The sequence below is a fragment of the Anguilla rostrata genome, chromosome 11 (genome assembly GCF_018555375.3).
Source record: "Anguilla rostrata isolate EN2019 chromosome 11, ASM1855537v3, whole genome shotgun sequence".
Classification (NCBI taxonomy): domain Eukaryota; kingdom Metazoa; phylum Chordata; class Actinopteri; order Anguilliformes; family Anguillidae; genus Anguilla; species Anguilla rostrata.
The window spans coordinates 34,382,467-34,397,793 of NC_057943.1; the positions used below are offsets into that span (position 1 = coordinate 34,382,467).

At 43.3% G+C, this 15,327-nt stretch overlaps 1 protein-coding gene and 1 long non-coding RNA gene across 2 annotated transcripts; one reads left to right on the forward strand and one right to left on the reverse strand.

Moving 5' to 3' along the window:
• The first annotated feature begins 1,153 nt into the window (after window positions 1–1,153).
• zgc:174906 (uncharacterized protein LOC571548 homolog) lies at window positions 1,154–5,945 on the forward strand. Its single transcript, XM_064299532.1, has 4 exons — window positions 1,154–1,295; window positions 3,481–3,818; window positions 4,058–4,132; window positions 4,735–5,945. The coding sequence occupies exons 2-4, from the start codon at window positions 3,500–3,502 to the stop codon at window positions 5,016–5,018; spliced, it is 678 nt and encodes a 225-aa protein (XP_064155602.1). The 5' UTR covers window positions 1,154–1,295; window positions 3,481–3,499; the 3' UTR covers window positions 5,019–5,945.
• A 186-nt stretch (window positions 5,946–6,131) lies between these two features.
• On the reverse strand, window positions 6,132–12,582 carry LOC135234687 (uncharacterized). Its single transcript, XR_010324168.1, has 2 exons — window positions 12,065–12,582; window positions 6,132–7,507 (listed from the first exon to the last, which is right to left on the reverse strand). It is a non-coding gene; the product is annotated as an uncharacterized LOC135234687 (long non-coding RNA).
• Between the last annotated feature and the right edge of the window lie 2,745 nt (window positions 12,583–15,327).

Here is a 15,327-nt window from a genome sequence, read left to right on the forward strand (position 1 = left end):
GCGCTTCCTCATATGTTCCTTCAACCTTGATGCTCCTTTTTGATGAAATCTCCTTTGTTTTTGTTTTGTTCTTCTGATTGCTAATTTAACACCCAGCTCAGCTTTATCCTCGAACAGTTTAGCTAGCAAAACCAGAAACACCAGGGGTAACATTTTGCAAGGCAGTTGTTTCAAAAATATCACAACAATCATTCACGAAAAAGACTGTTTGTTGTGCACGAGACACATAATTGCACGAGCCACAGCGAATCCCGCGAATTCTTCTCTGCAGTGTAAAGACGTTCATACCGGGTAAAAGGTGGATAAAGAACGTTTGTGGAAATTGATCATCACTAATTCTACCCCAGGTCTGCTACGGCATTTTAACCCGGCTCAGCAGTGTAAAGACAGCTTAAGTTAGCCTAATGTTGGACAATGAATGAGTATGTACATAACGTTACTTTTATAACAACCATTTTTAATTCAGTAAATAGTAAGTGTTATAGTTCACATGGCCCAGGTGCCAACTGACTGACGTCACACAGGCGACTCTGGTTGGATCTATGGGAAGTGAGGTCCAAAAACACACCTGCAATTATCGCTTCTCGCCATTGGTACCGCCAAAGAGAATGAAACGGAAATCTTCGAGGTTGTAACTTTAACTCTGGTTCCTTTGTCCTTGTTTCCTTTGCCTCATTCCAGAAGGCCCAACCACGGCAGGCATAACCTGGCAAACCAGGTCTACCCACCTCTGTCCTCATCTAAGCAACTCACAGTGGTGGGTGGACTGTCAGCTGTCCAGAAAGCCGACTTCATCACTGCCTATGCCAAGACAACGTCTCTTCACTATCTGGCCCTCACAGAGACCAGGATCACTCCCGATAACACCCACTCCAGCTGCACTAATTTGAAGGGAAGATGGCTAGTATCCTTATATTGAAGATGCCCAATCCGTCCTTTTTTCAGCATTCAGGTTCACATACAGCATGCCTATGGCTATGTCATATTCTAGGCTCACACACCCTGTAAAAAGTAAGTAGGCCTACAGTCATAAATCAGGCTATTTTTTCCAATTCGACGAAATACTGTGCTTACTGGAACAGTTCTACATAATACTTTTATAATATCATATGTACACTATGATCCATAAAAGTCCATGCACAAAAGCATAACATGCGCTTTTATTTTGAATTTTGGACGGGGAACTCCACCGGAAGTTTGGCTCTACTGGCGCTAAATTCGTACTGCAAAGCCACAGGATAAAGCTGTCGTTTTCGGGAAATCTAACAACTTCGAATTTCCAAAAAATAATGCAAGTATGTTGTCATTTTATTGGGCTCTTTTCAGATGGGTTTCAGTTTCGAGCGCAACTCGCGAACTCACTTGTAGCTACCTATGATTTACCTTAGCTCATTCGTCTAGCAGCTAGTCTAATGTAAACGGCTGAGAGTTAACCGGTCGGATACTGTCCATAGCAAAGTAGTTACAAGGTAGGCCTACACTAGCGTGTCGTTAGTTAGCGAGACTAACGTTAATATTCATGAGCTATGCATGTGTTTTCGGTCAGGTAGTGGTAGTCGTAATTAGTGCTAATTCCATTATTGAATTCATACTGCACAGGAGGTGGTTTTAAAATGCATGGAAAGTTAAGTTCGCGTTAGCTAGCTGTAAGTTGACGCAATGTATGCTAGCTTGCTAGTCAGTGAGCCTGGTCTTGGTCTTTTTTTTCGAAGTGATAATGTCAATTTGCTAAAGATAAGTAGAAACAGGTGTCGTAGTGCTCGGCAAGAACAAAAACCTGCACCCACACCGTACCTTTTTGGATAAGATTGGACACCCCTGCACTAAAGTCTAAGCAAGCTGGGGATGTAGCTTAATGCATTGTGGAATTTTTTTATAGGATCTGCAGGATTTTTCTAAAGGAATTCTCACCGATTCAGGAGGAGAATTCAGGAATAAGTTGCTGTCCTATAATCATGCATTTTCAATGATTTCTCTATAATAACATCTTTCATTAACCCAGAAACATGACAGAGGCTCACTTCAGTTTTCTTTTGTTCTAACTGCTGATTCTGTTCTATGATGGAGTGGTTACTAGCCTACATAAGAAACGATCAACGGTAGTAGGCCTGCAGATTGCTAGCAGAGCCAGAACTGAAGTACTTATCAAAAATGAACATGTTTGCTGGTCTAATAGCTCAGTCACTTTCCAAAATGATATAACAGTAACACTGGTCAGACAGCGTACCTTTGCTTAGAAATGCATCGTTGCAGGACACCCTTTACATCAAAAATGTATATTACAATAACATGAAACAGAATAAAACCAATTATACTGTTTAAAATATTTACACAAGTGTGAAGGCAAGTTTTAAGAGAAAAATCTATATAAAAATATGGTTAAAAAAGAGGGCACCGATTAAGAGTCTTAATAGAACATTCTAGAGCATTCTTCTGCTGTGTGCCTTGTTCCCTCTTAAAATGTGTGGCTGGAACAGTGAAGTCTTTTGTTGAGGATTCAAGGTAGTGTGGTGGGGTGTTTGCTTTTAAGAGACCAGCAATGCTAGACAAAGCCTTGCCTTGAAAGAGAGTAAAATTTGAAAAAGAATGAAGCTAGGGTGGGTTTTTCCAAGAGATCTCATTTGTTTTGATGGGCAAACATCCCTGGTAGCAGTTGAATTTTGAGCAAACTGCAGGATAAGGATAAGGCTTTTTGTCTCAGGCATGACTACAGAAATCAAGCCTATGAGAAATAATAACATGTCTGACCTTCTCAGTCTCAAGCGCAGAAAATACTTTGTGTATGCTGCTCAAATCTCTGGGACAAAAATATTACCAGGGTTCCTGGAAATAGATTTCTCTCTATTTCAGAGAAAGCGTACATTCAGTTAACTGCATTTAGCCTAATCGGAGGACATTTTTACACATCCAAAAATTTTATTTCAGGAAGGTACTTCTCAGTGGAGTAACTAATAACATGGATTAAAGTAATAATATTATGAATATTTTAATTGTGAATAACACAGTCAAGTAGTCACATATAAATAGAAAATAAAATTTGGCCCAGTAATGAAACTTGTGGGAACCACAAGTAGCTAATTGGTGCAGAAGATGAAACATAGTCACAAATAGGCTACATACTAAATATTGCCATCCAGAGAGGTAAAACCAGCCTAGGGCAGAGCTAGAAACCACCGTGTCTGTCCTGTGTGAAGACTGAATAAACTCTACCCTTTTGGCAGTGGTACTATTGCTAAATGTAGTTGGAGGCCAAGGTTGGGTTCCCACATCCACCAGATGAGCTCTTTGCCTTTCTGAAAATACCTCACCCAGTATTATAACGATATTCATGGAGGTAATTACGGTGCAGTATCCACAAAGTACAGTATTGCAGGCTGTTACACGGCAACGTGTGTGTTGGTTTGCCCTTACTAGGATACGGATAAGGCGAGGGTTCAAACTGATGCTGAACACAAGTGTGGTCCTTCTGTCGTCTCTCAGGCTCTAGGAACGGGCCGCCATGGTGGAGACGCCAGAAGGGGGCGCCGCTCTGCTGCGCAGCCGCAAGCCGGCGCTGATCGAGGCCCTGAGCGCCGACGCGGACCACGTCCTGCAGCACGCCGACTCCCTGTCCCTGCTCTCCCTGGGGGAGTACCGGCGGATCAAGGCGCTGGCCGACCCCTCGCAGAAGGTCCGCGACCTGCTGGACTGCGTCATACAGAAGGGGCGGGGCCCCGCCGACGCCTTCCTGGAGTTTCTGGGGAAGGCCGACACGCGGGACACTTTCCCCACGCTGTCCGTCATCCTGCGGGGGGCGGAGCTTCCTCGGGAGGCCCAAGGTGATTGGGAGATTAAGTAACATTAAACAGTAAAATTTGAAAGTGAAGTTTCACATCTAGTCTAAATATGCTACTCAGAGTTGAGAAGTAAGCGCCTCTTTGATTGAATGACCCCCCCTCCCCACACCCCCGCCCCCCCCCGAAAAACACCAGATCTGCTGCGGCCGTCAGGAGCTGTAGTGTAGGAAACTCCGCCCAGCTCTTGTTCAAGTGTAATATTTTTTGTTTTGTTTTTACAGAGAAAGCCAACACCAAAAGGAAAAGTGAGGAGAAGACAACAGAAATGTTTTGCAAGAAACAGAAACGCGAAGCCGGTGAGCACCAGAGAGTTGCTTATTTTCAGCAGCATGGCCGTGTTTGGCCTTTATTATTGTAATAGCAGCACCACAATTTGCACACACATGTATTTATGCATCTATGGAACTATATACATATAGCCAGTATTCAGATTTAAAATTTAATTTCTGGACCTAATAATTCAAATAGTTCTTTTTAATGTCATTTTAATTTTAGTGTATTGTTTCAACACACTATTGGGACCTATTGAAACCATACATAGAGTCTGAAATTATATTTAAAAACCCAGAAAGTGAACTACCCCTTTAAATTTAAGTAATGCACGCCTCATTTCGGCCGGCTGCCTTACTCGAGGTGCCTGTTACAAAAGGCAAAGAGGATTTTTAAGGGCCTGCGTGTAATGCAAATAGGCACAATAGTTATATCAGCTGCAGACATTGCAGATACATTAATCAGTCAGTTAGGCTCAGAAATTAAATGGAAACTAAGCCTTCACATCACAGTGCGCGGTGTTTCATTGCGGCTGTGCGCGTGTCCATTTAAGGGGCCCCGGGAATGAAGATGTTGGGACCCCCTGTTTAACGGTTGACGCCCGTCCTGTTTACCCCCCCCCCCCCAGGGTCGGAGCTGGTGACGGAGAAGCAGATGATGCTGGTGGCGCGGTGCCTGGGCCGTGACTGGAAGCAGCTGGGCAGGGTGGCGCTGGGGGTCTCCACGGTCCGGCTGGAGCAGATCGAGGAGGAGAACCCCAGGAACCACGCCGAGCGGGTGTTCGCCATGCTGCGGGCGTGGCGCGACAGGGAGCGCTGGACCGCCACCGCCGCCCGCCTGCACGCGCTCCTGTCCGTCGACGAGTGCGGCCCGCCTCCCGAGAGCGTCGACTTCCTCCTGGACTCCGCCTGAGCGCCGCCCGCTACCGCTCCCTGACTGCAGGGGGCGCTCTCACTCACACTTTACCCCGGGAAAAATTAAATGTGTGTGTGTCTGTGTGTGTGCGTTCATACATGAGTGTGAGTGTAGGCTCATGTGTGTTTGGGGGTTAGCACGGGAAAGAGTGTGTGTGTGTGTGTGTGTATGTGTGCATGTGCCTGTGGTAGTGCTAGTGTGTGTATGCATGTGCGTGTTCATGCGTGTGTGAACGCATGTGCCTACGGTCGTTCTTATGTGTGTGTGTGTGTGTGTGTGTGTGTGCGCCTGTGGTAGTGCTAGTGTGTATGCGTGTGTGTGCACATGCTTGTGCATGCGTGTGTGCCTGCGGTAGTTCTTGTGTGTGTGTGTGTGTGTGTCTTTTTAAGTGAATCGGGATCTTTCACATGGCATTATTTCTTTGTTATAATGGGCTGTTACCAGAAAATCAATGCAAGTTTTAATTTAAATAATTAATCCAAGTTCTGTTCACACTAGACAAGGCTTTATAATGTTTTTAAGCAAAACAGGGCGAGGGACAGCTGTCTTATCAGTTATGACATCATAACGGCTCATTGTGCATTAGTTTCTTTCCTCAACTACACAGTAAAAACTATCAATAGACCGCTGTCGCCTTCTAGTGGTCAAGTTTAGTTTCTAAAATCAGCCTTTCCCAACTCCCCTCTAAAACCTTACAAAGCCACCTTTCCACACATCATCACTGTGGTCCCATATCACATTGCCGTGAAACCAAAACTGCGCTACTGTCAGAGAATATGTCTTCTCTGTGTGAACGGTTGCTAAATTTTCAGATTGATTGATTTTGTATCATTCCTGCAATATTCAAAATTTAATACAGAATCCAAACATATACAGTATATACTTTGTTGTATATTTTTAAATAAATCAAAATTATGTGTTGGCTTTTCTTCTCAGTTTTTATAATTGCAAACATTTGATTGATTCAATTTTCATAAGTGAAATGACTCTTCTGTAGACTAGGTAAATGATAAAATTCTCAAACTAAAATTTAATCTCGTAGGGCAGCTATGTTCAACTCTGTAGGATGTTAGTCTTTGTGCCTCATCTGACTGCATTCAGAGATCATGGTGAAAATGGGAGAGAAAGTTTTCTTGAAGTTGCTTTACATAATCCTGATGACAATGAGCACAAGACACAAAAGAAGACATGATGCTGTTAGGTTTAGAGTGTGAATTCTGTGGTCCAGCTCAGATAATTAAAAAAGCTTTTAACACAGGCATGGCTATTCCACACAGTCCAGTATCACTGTTCCACACAGTCCAGTATCACTGTTCCACACAGTCCAGCATCTCTGTTCCACACAGTCCAGGATCTCTGTTCCACACAGTCCAGCGTCTCTGTTCCACACAGTCCAGCGTCTCTGTTCCACACAGTCCAGTATCTCTGTTCCACACAGTCCAGGATCGCTGTTCCACACAGTTCAGCATTGCTGTGTAGGGGACATTCCGCTACTTCTCATAGTGGGGCACCAAAATGTAGGAGATATACATCTGTATCCTCTCAGGTGGCACCCGCATGTAATAATCAGTCTCATAAAGGGAATATACATACTATAAATTGGAAATTTCAATTAATGATTAAATGATTAAATAAAATTTACACATTAATAGTTCATCTTAACCAAATCATAATATTATGCATTCAGCTAAAATACCAAATTAATATAAATGATTCACCTAAGAGGTGAACGTATTCTAGGAAGTCATTTTGATTAGCAGTGGCTGACTCAATTCAACACATGAGTAATATAAATACAGACAACCTTTGAAATATAATAAAAGTTAATTGAACACCAGAAAGGGGCAAAGCACAATTCACTGCTATAATGTACAGCAAACTATTTCAGTGCACGTATGTGTGTGTGTTATGTGTGCGTGTGTGTTTGCATTGAGTGCGCATGCGCAAAAGTATGTGAGGAGTGTTGTATGTTCTCCTGCGTGCGGGGTTGCGCACCGCAGGCACGTATTCAAGGAGAACAAAGGAACTAAGATGGAGCGGGGTTTGAAACTAGCTGGAGGTAGTGATTAACCAATGGCGCATGGAGCGTGCCAATCAGATGAAGGATATTGGCCATATGGTTATCTGTGTGCATTTGTAGACGGCAACATGCCATGTTATGACCAGTTAGTATTTAAAATACATCACATTCAAGATCTGTTCTGGGTGTGATATATATATTAAAACTAACGCAGCGTGGTGGATGGCTGAAGAGTCTTAAGAGAATGGTAACACATGGACTATTTACATTAACCATCAGAACACAATAACCATTAGCATTGTCATGTACATTCAGTCATGAATGTTGCTACGTTCAGTCTGTCGCTAATTTGCTAATTTTGCCTAATTCAGCCTTACTTGAGTCCTTTGCTTTGAATTGGTTGTTGGAATGCTTCCTGGTTTCCAGTGCGAAATCCGTAGGAGTTGTCGTGGAAAAGGGGAAATCCCTGAGAGCATATGAGTTAGTACAGTCCACAGCTGAAAGGTTCATAACAGTTCGTTCAGGCCTCCAACATCTGGGCAGTTCATATTGGCTGTGAACCTACTGAGCATTATCATTCTGGCTATAAACATTTTGGGCATATCGTTGGTATTAACTGAACTTAGCTAAGCAAGAACAACATGTCATAATACTTTATAAAGACAAGGTCAAAATAAACAGAATATGACGGTGAACAAAGATGGACAGTAGCTCAAAACAGAATACCAACAAATGTATGCCTGTTCATCAGGGTTAGAGGAATGCTAGTAGGCCAGTGGGTGTGTTCAGTTAAGATGTAGGAAAGCATCCGGTCTGCACAAGATTTGATGATATAGCCATTTTTGGGAGAGGTTCGAAAGCGCCGTGTTGTAGGTGCTCTACGGAACAGATGACATTCAGACTACATTCAGAGCGTAATGTTTTGGTCCACGACCTGGTCCAGGCACACTTGGTTTTAGTCCCTTCCGACAGATGCTGCTGTTGAGGGGTGTCATCATAGTGTTTAATGACTGTAAAGTCCTAATGCCTGTATCATGATTGTAATTTGACATTGTGATCTCCTTTACTATGCTTGTGAAATATCCCTTGGAACATATAATGGTATGGACTTGCCTTATGGCTTACCAAAGCGCTTTAAATGATGCTCATCGAAGCAGTTAGGGTAGGGGTTAAGTGTCTTGCTCAAGGACACTTCGACATGCCCAGGGCAGGGTTTGAACCGGCAACCCTCCGACTGCCAGACAATCGGTCTTACCTCCTGAGCTATGTCGCCCCGATACATATCTTATGTTGTGCTTTGCCTTAGTGGTACTAAGTAGCAGACTATCTAAAAATGTGAGCACTTAAGAAGCACTACCGAGGAAGTGTTCTAAGTGTACTTGTAAAGATTAAACCGTGGTGATGGTTTAGCCATTTTGAGTGCTGAATTATCATTGGTTTATTAAGGTCTAACAGCAGAGTGGGTCTAACTATTAGAAGACATGTGTTTTAGGATTCCACTGTTGTCAGTGAACCTGTTGAACCTGTCATGCAGCACCCCCCTTTGGCTCAACTGGCTGTGCAGTCTTATGGGAGAAATTATTTAGTAACAAAACGAGGGACTTATGCATTTGTGGTGCTCGTAAGATTGGGAACCACAGTTGTCCCTACTTTGTTCCTATTAAAGCGAGAAGCGACTCTCTGTAGCTTCTTGGGTTGAAGCCCCTCTTGATTCGTGGCTCGGAGTAGCCACATTCAGAATCAGAGAGGTACTCAGAGATGTCTCGTTCCTCATCTGATAAAGTCCTGGGATGGTCTGACAGTGTTGTGGGAAATTTGGGTCTGGAATCTGAGGAGTGAAATTCAAGTCTTGTCTGGTCCGAGAGGTTTAAGTCTGACCTTTTGCCTTAACCTATGGACCTACCGTCACTGCGACTATTACGGACACGGTGTTGGTGCAGCGTGTCCCTCTGAGGGTGATTGTTACCCCCCTTTGATGTGTTGCGGTGCAAAGAGCGATCTTGTGAGGTGTGTGAACTGAGGGTTTTCCCAGCAACAACACTTGAGCCTGTAGGCTTCGAGTGGGAAGTCTTGCTTTCCCTCTGTTCCTCGCTGGGATGGACAACAATCACCTAAGCCATCTGAGTAATTCTGCAGATTTTGCCGTATTGGAGGGTCACCCGGACGAGTTGTGAGAGTGGCCTGCGTGCGTGCACAAGGATTTAAATTGTGTAGGAAGAGGGACTTAAAGGCAGGGGCCTCTTCTTGGCCAGGTTTGTCCTTGCGCTGAAAGAAAGCATGCTTCAGGCATCTGTGATACTCACGAGGGTGCACGGAACGGTAATGTTTTACCTGGATGGCTGTGATTGTTGATGATGTCCCATCAGCAAAAGAAGAATATTCTTTGTTCAAGGCATCACAAAGCTGAACACAGTCCTCTCCGATGGTGGCAGGTTGAGACTTTATGAAAGTGCAAACAGACTTGGAGCTAGTCTTCCAGATCGGCTGGGTTTTCTCCCATTGTGTTCAATCTCTCATAAATAGTCTTCAATGTTATGACCTGGATTGTCAGGATCATAACATTCTAAATCCTTAGCCATTAACTCAAACTCCTCAAAGCGAAGATGGTCTGAGGTCTTCAGAGTCTGCCTATGTGGAGGAGGTGAGACAGACCTTTGTGTTTCCCATTGGGCTTTGTGTTCTCTGACTGAGAAGCCAAAGCTGAAATGTGTTCATCCCTTTTGTGGTGGATGGGAACTGTAGAAGGAAAGTCTGAAGACTTTCTGGCCACCCCTTTGGAGGGATGAGTAAAAGCAGAGAATTCTTTCCCCCGTGGCAGGGACGAACAAGAAGCTGGAAATGGAGATCTTTCTGCTTGATGAGCAGAAAGGTGAGAGAATGGAGCATCGCTCCACTTCTCTCTGCGCTGAAGAGACCAGACAGATGCACTTCTGGTGGAGTATTCAGACAAATCTGAATAATCTTGACAATCATAGCTCAAGCCACTGGATGAAAGACTATTAGAGATACCAGAGTCAGAGATAGACCCCCCGCCTTTCCCATCTTCATGTGGTGGTGGAAAAGGGTGATCAACCAGGGTGTTAGTCTGGGAAAGAAATACAAAAGAATCATTAGATAGTATCAGTGAGAGCTGCTCACTTCTGAGTTTAAATAACTCCTCTCTGTAGGAGCACAGATTTGATTCAGCTGAATGCAAATAGTTTTCTTATTAGCAGTGTGGACCTCATGGAAGAGACTGACATCCTGCTCTTTGAGCACTTTAATCTCCTCTGCTAATGCTGTGTTACTCTGGAGGGCAAGACTGATCTGCCTCTGGAAGTTCACAAGCAAGCAGGGAAGCAGCTGAGCTTTGGACACCATACGCAGGTCACGCTTTTTTTAGCTTTGTTTGATAGAACAGTGTAGAGAGACGGGAAGAATTAAGAGGAAAGAGAGAGGGAGAGACGTGCAACAAAGGTAGGCAGTTGGATTCGAACCGCTGACGTCACGGCTGAGTATGTGGATAGCGCTCTACGGGCTGCGCCACTAGAGGCCCCCCAGGTCATGCTTTTTGCTAATAAGGGAAGATATTTCCTTCCTACAATCACTAAAGCTCGACTTGTTCACAAGCTCAGGCTAGGCAGGGGCTAGGTCATATGCCAAGGAATAAATATATTTGTGTATGCAGTGCTCCATCTCTGTGATTGGAATGGTGGGTAATGTAACGCATTGGTAACCGGTTCCTCTGGGGTTACCTATGGAGTTGGGGCAGTGAGCGCTTCAGTGGCACAGGGTGAGCGCACTGGTCTAAGCTTAAATGGAGTGGATTTTTCACACTCACAATCTCACGGTTCTAAAACTATAGTACAGGAAAACTATAGCACCACCTGTTGGCTTTGGTTAGAGTGGCTGTCTGGGTTAGCCACCAAGACTGGACTCCAGCTGAGTTAAGGAAGTAACAGCAGCTAGATGGCACAAAGCTCTATACATTTATCAGGGGCGATTCCAGGATTTTTAAAATGAGGTGGCACAGGGGGGGACCAAGAACCGGTCGGGGGAGGACCCATGGGAAATCAGAAAATTCTATCAGAAATAAATACAGGCTCTTGTGCAGTGCCCTGCAATGGCATGGAGCATTGCAAATTGACAGGCAGCGATTGGCAGCGAATCAGGCAGCGATTGACAGCTCCCTGATCCAATGGCATTGGACATTGTCAGATTGACAGTACTCTAGCCCAATGGTGTTGGGGGGGCACCAGGGGGGCCAATCATATTTCGGGGGGGTTCTTTGGGACATCACTGGGCCAGTAACATGCAATGGTTCAATTAAATAAGCTGTTTAATTAACATGGTTAAAAGCAACGGCTCGAATAGCACTGAACATCTCAGTATTCAAATGCCTCTGCAATGCAGGAGAGAACCTTTTTAGTTTCTATTGACTGTAAAGCACAAATAAAAGGACTAGTGCAGCAATAGCAGCAACTTAGTAATGCAGACTAGTAACACTATTAACGATTAATAGATGTAAAAATAAAAAGTGATGGTCATCACTGTATCAACCTTGCGCTGGCTTATTAGCTGAGTATGATTTGAATTAAAAACAACAATCACCACAATACACTCTTCTTAAACACAACTGTTTCTGCTCTTTCGCAGACTGAATGGATTTGGGGTTCCAATTTAGACATTCTAGTGCTCAGAATTTGAATTCTGAAATTAGACCAGAGATTTGTCATTTTAACATTAGACAAGTATAAACAAAAGTCAGCAATACTAACCCTCACATGGGGCGCCAAAATGGAGGGGAAACTCCGCTACTTCACCCAAATGTAGGAGATATACATCTGTATCCTCACAGGAGGCGCCAGCATGTAATAATCAGTCTCATAAAGGGAATATAGCTAAAATACCAAATTAATATAAATGATTCAGCCAAGAGGTGAAGGTATTCTAGGAAGTTCTTTCTAGTAGCAATTCGACGCAAGAGCAATATCAATATAGACAACCTTTGAAATATAATAAAAGTTTATTGAACACAAGTTACCGAAAGGGGCAAAGAGCGCCCGGTTCCTCCCACGGACGGGGGCATACGTGCCGTGCTTGGCTGCAGGCCTTGTGGACTCCTCCTGGCATGCTGACTCACGTGAGAGGGAGACCGGAGAAGGGTAGCGAGTTCAGAGAGAGAGAGGAAATGGAACAGAGAGAGCGAAACAAAGGCGACCTCCATTTTATTGATTTTGCAGTAAGCCAATACTGTAACTGGAAAGCCCCAGCAGGAGGCGTGGTTAAATGTGTAGTGTAGTGCATAGTGTATGGGCTTTGTAGTTTTGTGGAGTGTCTGTTGTAGTTCATGGTACCTACAGCTTTTCCACACAGTTCAGCGTCGCTGTTCTACACAGTGTAGTGTTGCTGTTCCACGCAGTCCAGCGTTGCTGTTCCACACAGTCCAGGATCACTGTTCCACACAGTCCAGGATCACTGTTCCACACAGTCCAGGATCACTGTTCCACACAGTCCAGTATCTCTGTTCCACACAGTCCTGCATCACTATGCCACACAGTCCAGCATGGCTGTTCACTTTGTTATAAACCTCACTGTAGATAATCCTCACAGCGCTGGTTGTTGTGTATGTGTTTGCCCACGTGTGACACGTACTGTACATCTTATTTGTGTTATACATGGAAATTGTTTGGCCTGCATGCATTAGGGAGAATGGGGGCAAGTGGTGATGTAATCTCAATGTAATCTCAGTGGAGCTGCAAGACCTGTCTGGGTAGACAACCACCGTACTTGTTGATTGACGCATTTGTACTGGAAATTTGTTTGATTTGGGACAGTGTCTGGTGCAGTGCTTGTGTGCATGTGAGCATTAATTGTGCTGGTGTCACTGTATTGGTTTCAATGCTGGTTCTGTTGTTTTCATGTGGTATCTGCTTTCTAACAACTGCATCTTTGCCCGGGTGTCACTTCAGATCTCTTACTCTAAGGCCTGAGAATAAACTCTGGTCTTTCTTGCCAATAGCATCCTTATTCAGTAAAAAAACATTTTGCTGTTGGTTGTGACTCGCTATCTCCCACCCCCGATTAACCTGAACAGGCGAAGAACTGAATTTAACATCAGCAATTGATTACATCTGTCAATAGGTTGCCATGTTTACCAGTGACAGCTTTATCTGGTTTTACCAGGATGTTTAGCCAGGTCACCTACTCAAATCTGCAAGCACATTTATTTTTTTGTTGTTGCCATTTTTCTCCCCAATTCAGTCGTTAAACCTATTCCCTGTGTGTATCACGGTCCTGGTCGACGCGCTAGCCTCTGTTGGTCTGGGGTCTACCACATGCCTCCTCCGATATATGTGGAGCCGCTTCTTTTCACATGACAGCAAGGAGTTTCACTGGGAGAGCGTAACGCGTGCCGAGGTTCACGCAGATCCCCTCCCTGCTGAACAGGTGCCCCGACCAACCAGTAAGAGTCGCTAATGCAACGATCAGGACTCATACCCACCCGTAAACAATGCCAATTGTGTTCGTAGGAACGTCTGACCAAGCCAGTCATTGTACCGCTTTGTACCGGATTGAACCCCGGTCTCTGTGGTGGTAGGCAAGTGCTTATACCTCTACACTACCAGACGGCCAATCTGCAAGCACGTTTAACCTAAAGTCATTAGCGCGAGCAGACAGGGCGCTACAAAGAAAACGGCCTGATCGGATAATGCTGTGGCTCAAAGGAACTCTCCTTAAAACACAGGTCCTGTTATGTCATACTTAGCTCATTGTTATGTTAAGCACAATCAATCGGAACTTTCCTAATTGCAGCCTGGAACAGTGGTTACTGCGCAGGACGTTTTAAATACCTGTGGAAGTTTCTGATGACTTGACGGAATTCTCGGCATTCAGGGGTTCATTCAATCAATCAATCAAACAACCATCCTTTATTTATGTAGCACATTTAATACACTTTAGTGTAGCGCAAAGTGCTTCACACAGAACAGATTAAAACATAAAATGCATTAAAAAGTATTAAAAGAAATGCGACAAAGGTAAAAGAGGCAAGAAAATACATAAAATAGAATAAGATATTAAAACGTTAAATAAAACACTAAAACAGGACCAGTGAGAATTAATGTAAAAGAAATGCTAAAAAGGTATGTCTTAAGTTTATAAAACTTTATAAAACCATCTGAGGACTGAACAGCCCTCAGACCCTTTGGCAGGCTATTCCAAAGGCTGGAGCCACAGACACTATATAATGCCCTGCCAAAGGTCTGAGTCCTGTATGTAGGTATGAGTAACAGGTTGCCACCAGGGCATCTGAGGGCCTTGTTAGACACATATCCCTAAAAAATAGGTAAGGAGGTGCAAGGCCATGAAGAGATTTATAAACTAAAAGAAGCACTTGAAAATCAATCCTAAAACAAATAGGTAGCCAATGAAGCACTTTTAAAACAGGAGTTATGTGTGCTCTTCTTTGGTTATAGTTAATGAACGAGCAGCAGAGTTTTGGACTAACTGTAAATGATTGATTGTGGAAAATTACAAACCAGAAAATTACAGGGCATTACAGTAGTCACGTCTGCTCGTAATAAAAACGTGTATTAGTTTCTCAGCACTCCCCTGTGTTAAAAATTGATGTACCTCATCTCTGTTTACTTATCAGCCCCAGTAAAACTGTTACACAGGGCATTATCATTATCTCAATTGCAAAATTACAAACAATATAAACAATATAAATGGTTAATGGTTGCTATGTACCTCTGGTAGATCACATTGTTTTAGTTTTTTATTTTTACATTATCTCTTGAAATAATGCTATACTCTACATTTTAATTTTTTTATCGATTGCACCAAATTCTTAAGAAGAAAACTCACAAAAAAAATGGATTGCAAGTGTGAACTACTGACCTTTATACAGCTAAAGCAAACGTCAGTTCTTTCAAGAAATAGCCTACCAACAAGCATCTCAGAAATGGTTCTTAACCATTTACAATGCTGTCACCAGTTCCTAAACCCAAAAGACTATTTGCAATTGAGACTGTAGTGTTGCTCCAAAGAACCTGTTTTTTTTTTTAAAGAAAGATGTTAATGTTCACATCACTTTTACTAAACAAAACAAAGAGAAGTCTAGGGAGTAAGATCCCAGCCAAAAGTTTCATAAATTAGTAACAATGAAAAGTAACTGAAAAAGAAAAGTTGAACGTGAAACATACCTTGAAACTGAAAAAAATAAATGACATGAAAATTTGTAGAACTGTGACATAATGTGGTAAAACTTAATTTTCTTTTGAAATTGGTTTGAACAGATGACCA